At 35.1% G+C, this 18693-nt stretch overlaps 1 protein-coding gene across 4 annotated transcripts in view; it reads left to right on the top strand.

Annotated features, from left to right (window-relative positions):
• The window catches only part of Slc38a9 (solute carrier family 38 member 9), a 111389-nt gene that overhangs the window by 69989 nt on the left and 22707 nt on the right, over nt 1-18693 (top strand). For all 4 annotated transcript variants that reach the window (XR_006854386.2, XM_046456283.2, XM_058583124.1 and 1 more), the window contains one exon: nt 12683-12789. Coding sequence is in view for 3 of the 4 variants with exons in the window: in XM_046456283.2 (XP_046312239.1) it covers nt 12683-12789 (107 nt within the window). In the remaining variant the exon portion in view is untranslated. The remainder of the gene's footprint in view (nt 1-12682; nt 12790-18693) is intronic.

Below are 18693 nucleotides of genomic sequence, written 5' to 3'. Positions count from 1 at the left end.
AATGTTCCCCTTATGGGTTTTACTGTTTCTCAGGCTAAAATTGTGATAATTTAATGTTTGCCTCTCCTTGCCCCTTTCCTTCCTCATGCTTATAACTTGGTAATTTCCTTCTCACCCAAATATAGAATATTTTGGACATGAGGGGCTGGGGATATAGCTTAGTTGGTAGAGTGCTTGCCTCACATGCACAAGGCCCTGGGTTCAAATCCCCAGCACCACCAAAAAAAAAAAAAAAAAAGAATATTTTGGACATGAGAAAAGTACAGTGAAACAATAAATAAATAATGCTAAATGAGGAGACAGATTAGAAAATGGAAGTAGCTATTAGATAAATGCCTTGAAAACTAATAATAAGGAAATAGTACATAATTTTGTTGTTGGTGCTAAAAGACCACTTTCCATTCTTTTTTTTTTTTTTTAAAGAGAGAGAGAGAGAGAGAATTTTAATATTTATTTTTTAGTTTTCGGCGGGCACAACATCTTTGTTTGTATGTGGTGCTGAGGATCGAACCTGGGCCTCACGCATGCCAGGTGAGCGCGCTACCGCTTGAGCCACATCCTCAGCCCCACTTTCCATTCTTAAGTCATTGATTTAGGCAGTCAAGAATTCTAGTATCTACTCAGTATCTTGGGTTATCTTCCAAAATATGTAATTGTAGTTGTCTACCACCCCATTTCTTCCCATTGTTAGTACATTCCTGAGTTTTTCAGGTGTATGGAGATGCTATTTATTGGACATTGTAGAGTCCAATTACTGTGGCTGCTTGTGTTCAGAATATTTGATTATATTAGCTTTGATTCTTCATTTTTATTCGAAGCCCACAAAGACTTGGAAGTCAATGTAGATTCAGGATAAAGGAAGTACTGGGACTTAAAAGGCACTGTTCTCTCCAAGATTATATTCAAAGTTGGATACTGATGAAAATGTCAATTTAAAGCTAGTTTTTTCATTGATTGATAAAAAGTCTAGGATATTATTTTCTAAAATTAGGTCTACTATGATTTGTAAAAACTCTTAATGATAAAAGTTTCTGCTAATGATAGAACATTAGAAATAGAGATAAAGAAAGGGAAAAGATAAATATATAGAAAACACAAAAAAAACATTTAGATAGATACTAGGTCATTTATTTCACATGACTTCATTTAAAAATGACATAAAGGAAGAATCATAAAACTAAAAAAAGTTTGTATTGATATTTATGATCCTAAAATTATTTTATTGTCATTAAGAAATTTCTCAAGAATGAAAATATGCCGTAAACCTTTTTCAGTAGAGACTAATTAAAAACCAGAAATTGAAATGAGGCATGGTGGTACACCACTTACTTGAGAAGCTGAGGCAGGAAGATCACAAGTTTGAGGCCAACCTGAGCAACTTTACAAGAGCCTGCCTCAAAATTAAATAAAAAGTGTAAATAAAATAAAAAGAAAGTAGCTTTTCGGTAGACCACTTACCTACCATTTACTGGACTCTGGGTTCAATCCACCAAAGAAAAACTAGTGGAGATAAAATCTTTCCTCAGATAAACTTATAGTTCCAGGTGAATCTTATATACTCTTTCTTCCAAAAATTTACTCTTCAAGTCATGTAGATCCCATCATCACTCTTCCTTCCAAGTAATTGGGGGAAGTGAGGATAAGAAAATCCATGTAAACTTTTTCCTCCCTTTCTTCCCTACTGAAGGACTTTACCTTTAAAATTATCCCTTTTTTCTCTGAAATCATGTATCAATTTTTCCTCTTTTGAGTTATTTCTACCAATATATAAAATAATCTCCAATCTAAAAAGAAAAAAAAAAAACTATGTGGTCCCATAATTCCCTCTAGCTATTGCCTCCCTTTGAAGAAACATTTTGGAAGACTTACATATGCTCACTCTCTCTAAGTTCTCCTTCCATTTTGCCTTGAACTCTCTTATTTATTTATATGTATAAGGTTTTTTTAAATTCTTTATTTGTTTTAATTAGTTATATATGACAGTAGAATGCACTTATATACTTTGATATATCATACATAGATGGGATATAATTTCTCATTTTTCTGAGTATACATATTGTAGAATCACATTGGTCATACAGTCACATACATGCATAAAGTAATAAAGTCTGTTTCATTCTACTATCTTTCTTATCCTCACGTCTTTCTTATCCTCACATCTCCTGCCTTCCCCTCCTTTCACTTCCCTCTACCTAATCTAAGGTAACACTATTCTTTTTTTTTTTTTTTTTTGCATTACAATTCTTAATACACATATATACCACAATTTTTGTAGGCTTTGCCCCAGTCATTCCATGATAACCAGTGATTTTCACTATTCTTATTCATGTTTGGTTCCATCTTGGAACACCTTCTTTACTTCATTTCTAAAGCCTCATTCTTTCTTGACTCTTCTTTATAACTTGGCTGCTTCTCAAATGTCTGACCTCTAATTGTAAGTCATCCAAGGTTTAGTACTCAAATCTCAAATTTTCTCTTTATCCTTATTCCCTAAGTAATGTCATACAGTTACCTGCCTTTGTATATTATCTATATGCTGACTTGACTAGTCCCAATTGTATTTCTCTAGCCTAGATTCTCCACTGAAGTCCATAAGCATACATCTACTTCCCCCTTCTGCATCTCCGTATAGATGTCTATAGATGTCTTAAACTTAAATTGACAAAAATCAAATATGTAAAAAACTTCAACATCCACATGGCCCCACCCACCAACCTGTTTAAACCTACTGTTCTCCTAGGCGTCTCTTAAAAACAATAGCTCCAGTTTTCCAGTTACTCAAGCCAAAAACTTTTCAGTCTTTGTTCTTTCTTCACTACCATCCCATATCTAATCCATCTGCAAAGTGTGTCTAGTTTACTTTGGAAAAAAAATGAGAATCTGAATACTTCTTACCGTTTCTATCAGAAAGAACTATGTCAAGATACTAATCTCACCTGGATTATTTATAGTGGTCTCCTAGTTAATCTTGTTATCTCTACTGTGTCTTCCTGACCACAATCTGTTCTACATTAGCAGCTAGAATGATTTTTTCTTGTTGTTGTTTTGTTTTGTTGTGGTACTAGTTTGATACCACTGAACTACATCCCAAGCCCCTTTTTTAAAATGTTTGTTTTTTGAGAAGGGTCTTACTATTTTGACCAAGGCTGGTCATAAACTTTTGATCCTCCTGCCTCCTAAATCACTGGGATTATAGGCATGCACTGTGCCTGGCAAGAGAAATGGCTTCCCACCTTATTCAGAATGAGTCTTTATCATAGTTCATAGGTCCTATATGATCTGGCTACTGGTATCCTTTCTTATTTAATCCTCTATAACTTTTCCTCTTACATAGTCCACTCCAGCCACACTGGCTTCCTTGCTGTTCAATCAAAATGCCAAGCACATTCCTGTCTTAGAATATTTCCATTTGATTTCTATTCCTTGTGTATGAAATGTGTTTTTGTTTTCTGACATCCGAATGGTTAGTATCATTAGAGAGGTCTTCCCTGACTACCTTGCCACCCTCATGTCTCCTTTTGTGCCTGTCTTTATTTAAATCTCTTATCACTACCAAATTTTATATGCAAGTGTCCATGGTTATCTAACTCTATAAATAATAAATTCCTAATTTTGATAATGAATTAGGATATTGAGAAATACCTCTTGGTTCCTGAGTTTCAGAAAATAGCAAAAGTTAAGAAAGCAAGGAGTTTATCCAAAAATGTTTCCAAATTTCTTTGGTTTTTTACTCAGATTGTGAAAGTTCAAGATGGGAACAAATACGTATGTTTATTTTTCTTTACTTGTGTATCTGTCTCCTGTAATTGGACTGTTAAACTCTCTAAGAAAAGGAATATTGTTTTTGTTTTTTATACTTCTGTATTACTATTGTCCCCCTAAGCCTTATATTTCCTGGCATATAGAGAGTGCTGAACCCATTGAATAAATGTGTTTATTTCCACTCCCTTCTAAAGCCCATTAAAACAACAGTAGAGAAAATAAAAACCAAACCAAGAGAATTTGTAGAAGATATAATAATAGACAAGAGGTAGCAACAGATTTTTAGAAGCTGGAAAACTAAGAGTTGATAACTGAAAACAAAGCAGAGAAACTGAAATGTAAATGTAAGTAATAGGGGGGCTGAGGCTCAGCGGTAGAGCTTTTACCTTGCATGTGTGAGGCACTGGGACCAATCCTCAGCACCACATAAAAATAAATAAACAAAATAAAGGTGTTGTATCCATCTACAACTAAAAAAAAAAAAATGTAAGAAATAGGAATTCTAACACAAAGGGGCCTAGTTTGAGGGATACATTCCCCTTTACCTCCTCAACCTAGTAAGTTGAAATGGAAAAAACTAAATCAAAGTAGCTCTAAACTTGGATACACCAGGCATAGCAGAGGGTGAAAACAGACTCTAATACTATCACAGGGACTAAGTGTATAGGCTGAATGTTGAGATTTACTGCTTTCTCCCACTGTCTCCACCAAATTTCTTTTATCCCTTGGTTCTGAGAATACTGACAGTCAGGTAGAGGTTCTCTTATAAAGAAACTGAAAACCCACAAGGAACAACCTAGAATCTCAGATGTTTGGGTTCTACCAAAGAAATGGATAGGTACCTTGCTTTCACCAGACCAGTTAGATGTTTACCAAGTATACATTTTTAATTTAGAAAAAAGATTTTTTCCCCAGTACTGAGGATTGAACCCCAGAGATGCTTTATCACTGAGCTACATCTGCCAGGCCATGTATGTATGTATGTATGTATGTATTGAGACAGGTTCTTGCTAAGCTGCCACAGCTGGCCAAGAACTTAGGATCCTACTGCCTCAGACTCCTGAGTAGTTGGATTAAAGGCTGATGTTACCACATCCATCTTAAGTGCATTTAAAAAAAAAATTCACTTGTAAATATAAATTAAAAAATAAAAATCACTAGATATTTGAGAGATACCTCTTACAGGAAAATGATACAGGAAAAGGAAACTTGGAGAGAAAAGAAAATAAGAGGGAACACCAGGAAATTTCCAAAAATTTATATCCTCAAAGATAAAAGATAGTATTATATCCATGAAACAATATTTGGATGTCAAGACAGGAGGGAAATAAGAGAGAGGTTTGGCTTTAGAAGTATAAAATGGAAATTTAAAATTCAAGAGAATTGGAAGATAAAGCTAACTTCTTCCCAAAAGTAGGGCAGAAAGCATAATTGGGTGGATAGATGGAAGGAAGGAAGGAAGGGAAGAAAAGATAAAGGAAGAATAGAAAAAGATAAGAAAATTAGAGCATTAAGGTGATCCAAGGTTCAGCTAAAAGACATCCCACAGAGAAGAAAGAAGATGAAAGGAAGGAAGTCATTAATTATCTTATAATGTAAGAAATTGCCCTAGAACTGAATAATACAAGTTTCTAGATTTAAAGGGCCCGAAGTGCTCAGCACTTTTGAGTAAGGCCCATGCCAAATCATATCATAAAATTTCAGCCCACTTGAATCAAAGTGTGAAATATGATATGTCAAGAACTATGTAATGTTTTGAACAACCAACAATAAAAAATTTAAAAAAAATAAAATAATGCTTCTTTCCTACTAGAGGTGACCATTTCTGTCCCTTCTCATCTTATACTTTTAAAAAAAAATGTGGTAAACCATATCTAACATGATCTTTACCATCTTAATGACTTCAGAATGTACAGTTCAGTACAGTTAGATACATTTACATTTTTATGCAACCAATTTCCAGAATTCTTAATCTTGTAAAACCAAAACTTCATAATCATTAACAAGAACCATTACTTTCATAATTCTCTCCCCTGCCACTGACAGCTACCATCTTTCTGTCTCTACCAATTGACTATTATAAATACCTCATATCTACATACAAAGTCTCAAACTGGTTTATTTCACTTAGCTTAATGTTCTCAAGTTTCATTTATGTTGTAGCATATTTCAGAATTTCCTTCCAAGGCCCCAATAATATTCCATTCTATGTATGTATCACATTTTGTTAATAAATCTGTTGATGGACAAAAAAAAAATTTTCAGAACACTGATGCTTCTGCATAGTATAGGAAGCCTACAGAATAGTAAAATCTTTGCTAGCTACTCTTCTGACAGGATTAATATCTAGAATATATAAAGAACTCAAAAAACTTAACACCAAAATAAAAATAAAATAACCCAGTTAATAAGTGGGCAAATGAATTAAATAGATACCTCTCAAAATAAGAAATACAGAAGGCCAACAATATACAAAAAAATTTTCAACATCATTAGCAATTAGGTAAATGCAAATCAAAACTGTATTGAGATTTCATCACATATCAGTCAGAATGGCAGTCATAAGAATACAGATAATCTGGGGCTGAGGGTAGAGCTTGCCTAGCATGTGCAAGTGCCCAGATTCAATCCCCAGCACCTCAAAGATTAAAAAAAAAAAAAATTAAAAAAAAAATAAAGATTAAGAAGTTAACATTAAAAAATATTTTTTTCTATGAAAGGAAATGTACTCATAATATATTCCATCAATCCTCAGCACCACATAAAATAAATAAATAAAATAAAGGTATTGTGTTCAACTACAACTAAAAAAAATATTTAAAAAGTACTAAAGCCTTCTGATGGAAGGAAAATCAATGAATTATGTCAAAAATTTAGAAATAAGGAAGTTTTTAAGAAGCTTATTACTTAAAAATAAGCTAGATCAGCACAATTCACAATAGCTAGACTGTGGAACCAACCTAGATGCCCTTCAATGGATGAATGGATAAAAAAAATGTGGCATTTATACACAATGGAGTATTACTCTGCATTAAAAAATGACAAAATCATAGAATTTACAGGGAAATGGATGGCATTAGAGCAGATTATGCTAAGTGAAGCTAGCCAATCCCTAAAAAACAAATGCCAAATGTCTTCTTTGATATAAGGAGAGTAACTAAGAACAGAGTAGGGTCGAAGAGCATGAGAAGAAGATTAACATTAAACAGGGATGAGAGGTGGGAGGGAAAGGGAGAGAGAAGGGAAAATGCATGGAAATGGAAGGAGACCCTCAGAGTTATACAAAAGTACATACAAGAGGAAGTGAGGGGAAGGGGAAAAATAATATAAGGGGGACAAACGAATGTCAGTAGAGGGAGCAGAGAGAGAAGAGGGGAGGGAAGGGGAGGGGAGGGGAGGGGAGGGGAGGGGGGATAGTAGAGGATAGGAAAGGCAGCAGAATACAACAGACACTAGTATGGCAATATGTAAATCAATGGATGTGTAACTGATGTGATTCTGCAATCTGTATATGGGGTAAAAATGGGAGCTCATAACCCACTTGAATCAAATTGTGAAATGTGATATATCAAGAACTATGTAATGTTTTGAATAGCCAACAATAAAAAATTTTAAAAATAAATAAATAAATAAATAAAAAATAAGCTAGATCAGTCCAGGCATGGGGGTTTATGCCTATAATCCCAGCAGTTGGAGAGATTGAGGCAGGAGGATCACAAATTAAAGGCCAAGATAGACAATTTAGCAAGACCCTTTCTCAAAATGAAAAATTTTAAGAGCTAAGAATGTGGCTCAATGGTATAGTGCCCCTGGGTTCAATTCCTGGTACCAACAGTAGTAATATAAAGAAGCAGCTAGATTTTAACTTTAATAAATATGTTAAAATAAGCTAGCTTATGGGTTTAAAACATGCCCAATAGAAGAATTAAAATTCCTTGCCTCTGAGAAACAGAATTTAGGAGGAAAGATTGCCGTGACATGCAACTAAATCAGTCAGGGTCACTCCAGGTGAATTGGGCTGGCAGGAACAAATCACACAGGCACAGAAAGTATCATTTTCTTGGGGTTCAGTGATGTAAAGCCACCCATCTCAGGTGCTGTGTGGGATCAAAGACAGAGCAAGTGAAAAAGACACATACATCGACAGCCCAGACAGAGCAGCAATGTCAGTCCAGTTCCCTCATGTGCTCAAATGCTTGTAGCTCACACACACAGTCCATGGCTGGCTTGGGACAGAAGATATGAAGCAAGAGAATTCTAGTCAATAAGAATTTTAAAATGCAATTTAAATGACATTTCTAAGATAAAAAATTGTACAATGCTTTGAAACTGACTTCAAAGAGACTTCAGACACTGAATTTCAAGGATGATGGAGTAATTTGCCATTTTGATAGCAGTATTATGTTCCTCTGTCACTAGGAAAAAATAATTTTCTATTCACATATGTTTCAAATAGTTCAGAGCAGATCAGATTACATTTTACCATTCATTGATACTAATAGTGCCTCCAAATATAACAAAACTTCTCTCTACTCGTTTTTTAGATGTGTGCCATGCCCTCTCTCCCTTTTTTTTCTTTTGAAGTTTTTGAAGTGGAACTTTTATGTACAAAAATGTAGAACTCATAAATGTAAAACTTATTGAATTTTCACAAACTGAGCACTTGCTATAGCACTGAGATTGAAACCAGAAATTATTGGCCTCCCACCAGTCATTATCTTCCTGTAACCAGTGTTCTAACACCAAATGTTAGTTTTTCCTGCTTTTTTAAACATTATATAAGTGGAATATACAGTATTATTGTTTGAGGTCTGGTTATTTGTGAGAGTGAGTCCTGTTAGTGCACATACTTATAGTTCATTCTCATTGATATTTCATTGCTTGTCTACCACAGTTCATCTTTTACCAGTTTTTAACTGTCAGGTTTATTGCTGCACTCTTCATTCTCATCTGAGTCTTGGTGAACATAGGGCTGCTTTGAGTACCAGTGGAGGAGTAGAGTTGCTAGGTCACAGGGTATGCGTATGTTCTGCTTTAGTAGATACTGCCAACCAGTTTTCCAAAGTGCTTGTACCAGTTGACATTCCCACCAGCAGTGTTTGGGAGTTCTAGTTGTTTCACTCTTCACTAATTCTTTATTTTCTGTGTTTTTCATCTACCCTTTCTGGTGGGCAAGTGCTGATATTACTTTGTGGTTTTCATTTGCATTTCCCTGATGACTAACGAAGTTAGCACCTTTTCATATGTTCATTGGCTATTTGGATTTCCTCTTTTGTGAGGTACCTTTTCAAGACTTTGCTCATTTCCCTATTTAGTTGTCTGGGGTTTTCTTATTAATCTATACAAGTTCTTTATACATTCTGCATATGGCAATTATCTTTTCCCTATCTGCATGCACCCATATTAATTCTCCCTCCCACTTACCACCACCCCGCCCCCACAGAGTTTGAAATCAAACCCAGGGCCTTGCGCATCCTAGGCAAGCATTCTGTCACTGAGCTACGACATCCCCAACCCCTGCTTACATTCTCTCTTGATATGCTTTTCCAAAGGGATAAAATAAACAGTTTGTAAAGATCAGATGTTTGGGGCTTCTTTAAAACCACTTTGTTGAAGAACCTACTAGTTTAATTTATTATAATGTAAATGTTGTTTTCTTTAAAGAGGCATGTTTTCTACACAAAAATTTGTACATGGATGTTCATAGCAGCATTTTTCATAATAGCCAAAAGTGGAAATGATCCCATGTCCTTCAATGATGAATGAATAAAGTGTGGTATATCCATACAATGGACTATTATTTGTATATCCGTACAATAGAAAGGAAGTGCTATGGTTATGATTGCACAACTCAGTCAACACATTAAAAACTATTTAATTGTATACTTCATTTGAGTGAAATGTATACTTAAGAGAATCTCAGGTTTTCAAGAAATTTATTTGAAAAGTGATTTGTTTAGTTAATTGCAAAAAGCTGGATATTTACCACTGTAATTTGACAAGTTAGAAACATAGAAGTGATATCATCTGAATTAATTAGAAAAGGTGGCAAAGGACCAACTAACAAATACTTCACAAGATGACTTAGAAGTCATAGAGGCTGGCTGCTCTGAAAGACAAGGTCAGCCAAATTGAAAAAGAGTTTATTGAAAACTGATAAATCTTAGCAAAAATCAAAATCATTCTAAAAGCAGTTTAAAATAGAATTTGGACATTTCTCATGGCTGAGAGTCCTTCAGTTCTTAAGAATAAATGAGTACCCCTAATACTTGACAAACTGTAATAATAGAGAGGATCCACTGCCCTCCATGAGATTACAGCTGAGCATTAAGATCAATTAATTGTTGTGAATTAACAATCATAATACAAAGATATGCACAGTAGATATAACAGGATAGAAGAATTGCTTATAAATAAGTTAGGGGTCAGAAAAGGGTTCAAAAGGGAATTTTTTAAAGGGCCAGCCAACAGGAGTTCTCTAAGAGAAGAACTGGGGGACAGGAATATGCCAGGTCATGGGAACAACATGTTCAAGCAACAGTTAAGGCCTGAAATAACATGACTTATTTAGGAAATTATGAGGATTTGAATGGCTAGTGAAAGAATATTTGCTGAGGAAGTAATAGGGAAAAAGGAAGCGCTAAAAGGCAAAAGCTCAATCATGAAAAGCCTTCTTTTTTAAAAAAATATTTTTATTAGTTGTTGATGAAATTTTTTATTTTATTTATTTGTATGTGGTGCTGAGAATCAAACCCAGTGCCTCACGCATGCTAGGCAAGCTCTCTACCACTGAGCCAACGTCCCAGCACAAAAAGCCTTCTCTTTTAAAACTAAAAATAACTTTGGAGGCCAGCTATAAGACTGTCCTTCCTCCTTACTTGGAAGATGGGCTTCTGTCTTCAGGAGACTTAAAGATAGTCAGTCCTGTAATTCCCTGCCCATAAACAGAACTCATAATAGAACTGCTGCAGTCCAATAATACCAAAAAGAAGGAAAAGGTCAGAAGTACTATAGCCTCATTTATCCACTCTCTAAATTAACACAGTATCCCTCAAAATAATGATAGTGAAAACACTCTGAGAACCTTGGAAGATAGCATGAGGTCAGCATGGATGATAACTGAAAGTTGAATAATTGACCCAAGACCCAAATCCCTTCTTACTGCCCTCTTTATCACATCACTTCCAATACGAACTCTTGTCAGTTCAGGTTCTCTTACGAGCAAACACAGATATGGAGTGAGAAGTATAAGAAATTTATTGTGGTAGCCCTTAATGAAAGATAAAGGGATTGGGGGAGGGGAGCAGGAGACATAGGTGACTAGTAGGACCACAGTGTGACTCAGAGCTCTATGAAAGGAGAGAAGGAAAGGAGATGGACTGAGCAGAAATAGATTCAGAAAGTCTTAGACAACCCAAATGTGAACCTCTGGTTAAAGATTACCAGTGTAGAAATCCAGGATTAGGCAAAAGTGGTCAGGCCCTAGTACTCTGCTGTGCTCAGTTGTTGGCTCAGCGAGGCCCAGTAAAATATGACTGGTGCGTGATCAGGGCAGCAGATCCATGAGGGCATGCAGCTTTAGGCCATCAGCTAACTGTATTTCTTGTTTCCGATTCTCACTCAAAAAGAGATCTGAGTAGTATACCCACAGCTGTCACAGCAAAGTTTTAAAACCTTATTTACAAAAACAGAATACCTATACAGAATAGACATTTCTTGGTTCTTATCCTTCCTTTGCCCATACATCTGTACATTCTTGTATTTTTTTAATTTTTTTAAATTTTTTTTAGCTGTTGATAGATCTTTATTTTATTCATTTATTTATATATGGTGCTAGAATTGAACCCAGTGCCTCACACATGCTAGGCAAGCACTCTTACACTGAGCCACAACCCCAGCCCCTTAATGTTATTGTATTTTATGCCTGTATTTTATTTACTTATTTTTATGTGGTGCTAATGGAACCCGGTGCCTCACACATGCTAAGCAAGCACTCTACCACTGAGCTACAACCCCAGCCTCACACATGTATTTTTTAAAATAAAAATAAATCCACAAAAAAATCTTCCTCAACAACATAATTTTTAAATATTGTATACCACTATACAACTCTATCATAGTCTAATCAGTCCCCTCTAAGCAGACATTTATTTCTAAAACTTAAGCAATCCTCCCAATGCAACTCCAGTACTAGTCATTGAACCCTGGGGTACTCTTCCATGGAGCCACATTCCTAGTCCCTTTTTTTTTAAGTTTTTAGTTTTTATTTTGCTGAAGCTTACCTCAAACTTGCTATCTTCCTGTCTCAGACTCCCAAATCACTGGGATTACAAGAATGCACCACCTTGTCCAGCTTAAGTATTGCTTTTTAGACATCATCAAAAAATATTAAATGATCATTTTTATTCTCCATCCTTTTCTAGAAGTAATTTTCTGGCAAATTCAGATCTTAGAAAAATAGAGGATTTTAGAGTCAGACCCTGAATTTGAATTCTGCTCAGCTATATAATAGTCATGTGACTTCAATCAGGAATAATTGATATAAAGTACCTATACAGAATAGATATTTCTTTTTATTTTAAGTTTATTTTATTTTATTTATTTTTAATATTTATTTTTTAGTTGTAGTTGGACACAGTATCTTTATTTTATTTACGTGGTGCTGAGGATCGAACCCAGGGCCTTGCACGTGCTAGGCGAGTGCTTTACCGCTGAGCCACAACCTAGCCCCAGAATAGACATTTCTTGATTCTTTTCCTTCCTTTGCTTGAGTATAATACTGACCTTGGGAACATTGTAAAGACATTTTAATATTCTTATTCCCTGGACAAAACAGAGACAACTGATTTTTATTGACTACTGATACTCATTTTCTTCTTGTCAGTTTTAACTTTTTTGTTTCTGTCTCTTTTTCTCCTAGAGATAAGATATCAGTTCCCACAGCTGACTGGAGTGCTTACTCTTGCTTTCTTTATTCATAATTGTATTATCACACTCTTGAAAAATAACAAGAACCAGGAAAACAATGTGAGTAATTATCTGAGGAACTGACTTTGATATCTCCTGAGGATAGACTTTCTAAGTCAGTGTTTGAGACACTTTGTATTTGGAGTACAATTATGCAATTTGTTTCAAGATCTTAATTTTCAAGTTTTAGAGCAGTGATCAGCAAACTTATTCTGTACATGTTCAGATGGTAAATATTTTAGGTTTTGCAGGTTATATAGTTTTTTTATAGTTATCCAAATCTGCTGTTATGGCATGAAAGCATCCATAGACAATAGATAAACAAATGTATGGTGGTTACATGTTTCAATAAAACCTTATTTACAAAAACAGTGAGTCAGATTTGGCCTGTGTGCCATTGTGTGCCAGCCCCTATCATGGAACAATCACTAAAAATAAATAAATAAGAAAATGAAGTTAAATAAATAAATAAATAAGAAAATGTAGTTAATAAGCCAATGATGGTGATAAAATTGTAAAAAGTACCCAAACGGCCAGACATGGTGGCATACGCCTATAATCCCAGTGACTCAGGAGGCTGAGGCAGGAGGATTACAAGCTCAAAGCCAGCTTCAGCCACTTATCGAACCCCTAAGCAACTTTGTGACACCCTGTCTCTAAATAAAAAATTTTAAGAGGGGCTGAAATGTGGCTTAGTGATAAAGAACCCCTGGGTGCAATCCCCAGTGTGCCTGCCCCCCCCCAAAAAAAAGTACCCAAATGATCCAAAAGAAGATAGAGAAAAAGGAATGAAAAATAGATGGGACAAAGAAAACAAAAGGCAAGTTAGTAGATTTAAACCCAGTGCATTGATAATTACATTAAAGATAAATGGTCCAAACACTGCAATTAAAAAGATAGAAATTGCCAGATTTGTTGTAAAACAAAGTCTAACCATGTGGTCTACAAAAACTTAGTTTAAATATAAGGACATGCCATTCAAGTACTAAACACAAGAAAAATGGAGCAGCTGTATTAATATCAGACAAAAAATATTACCAGAGGGCCAAGGACCTGAACAGACACTTCTCAGAGGAGGACATACAATCAATCAATAAGTACATGAAAAAATGCTCACCATCTCTAGCAGTCAGAGAAATGCAAATCAAAACCACCCTAAGATACCATCTCACTCCAGTAAGATTGGCAGCCATTATGAAGTCAAACAACAAGTGCTGGCGAGGATGTGGGGAAAAGGGTACACTTGTTCATTGCTGGTGGGACTGCAAATTGGTGCAGCCAATTTGGAAAGCAGTATGGAGATTTCTTGGAAAGCTGGGAATGGAACCACCATTTGACCCAGCTATTCCCCTTCTCGGTCTATTCCCTAAAGACCTAAAAAGAGCATGCTACAGGGACACTGCTACATTGATGTTCATAGCAGCACAATTCACAATAGCAAGACTGTGGAACCAACCTAGACGCCCTTCAATAGACGAATGGATTAAAAAAAAAAAAGTGGCAGTTATACACAATGGAGTATTACTCTGCATTAAAAAATGACAAAATCATAGAATTTGCAGGGAAATGGATGGCATTAGAACAGATTATGCTAAGTGAAGCTAGCCAATCCCTAAAAAACAAATGCCAACTGTTTTCTTTGATATAAGGAGAGTAACTAAGAACAGAGTTGGGAGGAAGAGCATGAGAAGAAGATTAACATTAAACAGGGGTGAGAGGTGGGAGGGAAAAGGAAAGAGAAGGGAAATTGCATGGAAATGGAAGGAGACCCTCATGGTTATACGAAATTACATACAAGAGGAAGTGAGGGGAAAGGGGAAAAAAAAACAAGGGGGAGAAACGAATTACAGTAGATGGGGTAGAGAGAGAAGATGGGAGGGGAGGGTATGGGAGATAGTAGAGGATAGGAAAGGCAGCAGAATACAACAGACACTAGTATAGCAATATGTAAAACAGTGGATGTGTAACCGATGTGATGCTGAAATCTGTATACGGGGTAAAAATGGGAGTTCATAACCCACTTGAATCAAAGAGTGAAATATGATTTGTCAAGAACTATGTAATGTTTTGAACAACAACAATAAAAATTTTAAAAAAAAGTATTACCAGAGATAAAGAGGAGCATCACATAATGATCTTTAAGGATCAATATACCAAGAAGACCTAGTAGTTTTAAATGTGTATGCACTTATAGAGCTTCAAAACAAATGAAGTTTATCAGTTGACAAACTGCAATAAGAAATAGGCAAATCCACAATTACAACTGGAGATTTTATCACATCTCCCTCTATAATTCGTAGAACAAATAGACAAAAATAAGTAAGGGTATGAAAAATACCACCAACTTATTTGACTAACTGACATGTATGTCTTCTCTCAATAGCAGAATTCACATTCTTTTCAAATACACAGGAACATTGACCAAGATAGACTGTATGGTAGGTCAAAAAGCAAGTTTCAATAAATTTAAAAAGACTAAAAATATGCAAAGTATGTTTTCCAGCTATAATGGAGTAAAATTATAAATTAATAACAAAGACATTTGTGCAGCTAACAATTATGTACAAATACTCCTAAATAATCAATGGGTCAAGGAAGAAATATAATAGAAAATATTTTGAGACAAATGAAAATGAAAAATTAATATACCAAAACTTACAGAATTAGAGCTAAAGCTGTGCTTAGCAGGAAATGTATAGTTGTAAACACCTACATAAAAATGAGGAGCTGGGTTCAGTCCCCAGCACCAGGAAAAAAAAAAAAAAAAGATACTGGAAAAAGAAGAGCAAACTAAACCCAATGCAAGTAAAAGTTAATCATAATCAGTTCCCTATTGCCTTGTCTGCAATTATTGCTCTCCATTTGACTTCTTATAACCATATAAGCAAAAAAGATGATGAAAATCTAGTAGAGGGCTATACAGTTGTTAGTGAAATATTGAGGAAGAGTTTCCTAAGCCTGGGGATTCTGAGAAGGCTTCGAGTAAGTGTTAATGTTTGGCAGAATCATTATGAAGACAAAAAACTTCCTAAATTGAGGAAAATTAGCTCTCAAATTAGGGCAAGCATAAAAGTCCATCTCTTCTACCTTTGTTCTTACTACCCATATATCTGAATGTTATTTGTAAATGGAGTTAGAGTTGAGTTAACATAGATTTTTAATACTTTTTCTTTTTTGATTTTTTTCCTTAGTTGTAGTTGGACACAATATCTTTATTACCTTTATTTTATTTATTTATTTTTTAATGTGGTGATGAGGATTGAACTCAGTGCCTTGCACGAGCTAGGTGGGCACTCTACTGCTGAGCCACAATCCCAGCCCCTCATGCTTATTTTTTTTTTAATATTTTGTTGTAGATGGACACATACCTTTATTTTATTTACTTATTTTTATGTGGTGCTGAGGATCGAACCCAGTGCCTCACATATTCAAAGGCAAGCACTCCAACGCTGAGCCTCAGCTCCAGCCTAAGATTTTTTCATACTTCTTAATGTGGTGACCTTGCCTCAAATTCAACTTATACGTATTTTTATCATTAACAATATCTGCCAGTCAGGGTTGTAATAAGAGTATAACTGTTATAAAATTGAAGCATGTCTACATATAGTAGGGGCTGGTTTCTTTATCCCTTTTACCCTTTTTCTCCTGATATTTACAGCCTATTTTCTTATGCCTACATAGACCAAGTACCCCAGAAGCCCATTCTGTGAAGTGGGATTCTCATGTATGGGATCATTCTATCCATAGGGCTGAGCTTCTCAAATTTTACTATCAAAGTCTCCCTGATAACAGAAAACAACTTCACATATCTGGGAATCTAGGAAAGAAGAACACAATTTCATTGAAGTCTCGTGTTTTAATCTTAAATCATTCATATTTTTGTCACACTCATAATTAGTGTCTTATAGAAAAGAATATCAAAATAATGGGTTATATTGTAGGCAGTTCTCATATTGCATGGTTCCTACAATTAAAAAGTTCAGTTAACTGTGGTTTAAATTCATCAGTTTCCCCCCCAAGAACATGATTCTAATTTCAGTGTACCACAGGATCTGAACTATGAGTGCATGCCTAATAAAATAATAGCTGGAAGCCCTCAGTTCACAAATCACATGTAAATAACAGGTGCACATCCTTAATTAGTGACCAGTCACAACACTTCTTTCAAAATCTGTCAGCGACTGATCCCTGTGCATACTATTTACTTTCTGTACAGTGTGCAAATTGAGTGGTTGTGTTGCCTACTTCTCTGTCATTGACCCACATGATTTTTTAAAGTTGATAATTGAACTAAAGAATTGGCAATCAAAGGTAAAAATGCAATAGAGAAACAATATGTGGTAATGCTCAAAATGAAATTTAAATTGAACATAAATGAGCTATAAAAGAAATAGCTGATTGGGGACATGTTGATGCTTCTACCATTTGACAGACTAGATATGCAGCCAGAGGAGCTTAGGGGAAAGGGAACCTATTCATTAGGCGATTGTGAAGTAATATATAGGAAGTATATAATATATACTTCTATAGGAAGTAATATAGTCAGAAGACTTTGCATGAAAAGAATTCTCAGATATATTTCACAATATTGAAAGCACAAAGAATGAAATGTTAGGAGTGATGCAAAGTTAGAATAAAGAACTATGAAAGTTCACCAAGGAATGGAAAAGATGCTGGCTATATATTGTAAATTATGCAATGAAAAGAAGCAAGCATGGTTCAAATTACTCTTGCTAGGTTTTTACAAAGAAATTGAACATCCTAATGCTCAGTGTTTCTGATGTTTTATTGTATTTATGTTTTATTTCTTTAAATTTTTTTTATTTTTTAAAATATTTTTTAGTTGTCAGTGGACCTTTATTTTATTCATTTTTTGTGGTGCTGAGAATTGAACCCAGTGCCTCATACATGCTAGGTAAGCATCTACCACTGAGCCACAATTCCAACCTTTATTTCTGTATTTTGAGATGAGATCTTACTATGTTGCCCTGGCTAGCCTTGAACTCCTGGTCTCAAGCACTTGTCCTACCTCAGCCTCTCAAGTTGCTGGCACTTGTCCTACCTCAGCCTCTCAAGTAGCTGGGACTATAGGTGCCCAGCTGTTTCTGATATTTTATTTTATTTAAAAAAAAATTTTTTTTGTTGTAGTCGGACACAATACATTTATTTTATTCATTTATTATTTTTATGTGGTGCTGAAGATCGAACCCAGTGCCTCGCACATACTAGGCAAGCATTTTGCTACTGAGCCACAACCCCAGCCCCTCTGATATTTTAAATTATGATAATAAATAAATACTCATTTTATTATTTTTTATTTTCTTATACATTTGTAATAAACAGAGAAATTTTAAGGTTTTAACAAAAATTGTTAAAGATCACAGAATAATCATAGTTTTTCCCCTTTGATTATTGTGATTGCTTTGCATAGCTTTGGGTTACACAGTAATTTTTAGTCTTGCACTACCATACAAAATGAGGCCAGTCTGTGCTTGATTGTTTGTTCTCCAGAATTCTCAAGTACAATTGTTTTCTAGAAATCACAAAAGTATATCTGGAAAACAAATAAACCAGCATGGAAAGCTCAGGACTGGATAGAGGGAAGGGTGTTTTATTTCATGGTCTTGTGAGCGTTGAGGAAGGGAGGGATTTTTGCCTTCTTCTTAGAACATTCAAGAAGCTGTGGGGTGTAGTCTAGTTTAGCATGAGTGAGGCCCTGGATTTGATCCCCACCCAGCACACACACACAAAAAGGTAGAAACTTCAGTACCATAAAATGAGTTATTTTTTACAATGAGTTTGTGGAATGGGCTTCGTAGAATTAGTATAATAGGTTAGCAATAAAATTTAACTTCAGTTTTTGTCACTTATGGGAAATGTTTTCAAAACGGAGCCTTAAAAGTAAATATTTAAATGGATGATGTGTTCTTACTTAATTAAAACTAGATAATGGTGTGACTTTCA

Source organism: Marmota monax, unplaced genomic scaffold (assembly GCF_021218885.2).
Source record: "Marmota monax isolate L192 unplaced genomic scaffold, Marmota_monax_Labrador192_F-V1.1 WCK01_AAM20220418_F8-fsc00037, whole genome shotgun sequence".
In the NCBI taxonomy this organism is placed as follows: Eukaryota; Metazoa; Chordata; class Mammalia; order Rodentia; family Sciuridae; genus Marmota; species Marmota monax.
Note: the sequence above shows the minus strand (reverse complement) of the source record. Positions and strands in the feature narration are given on the sequence as shown.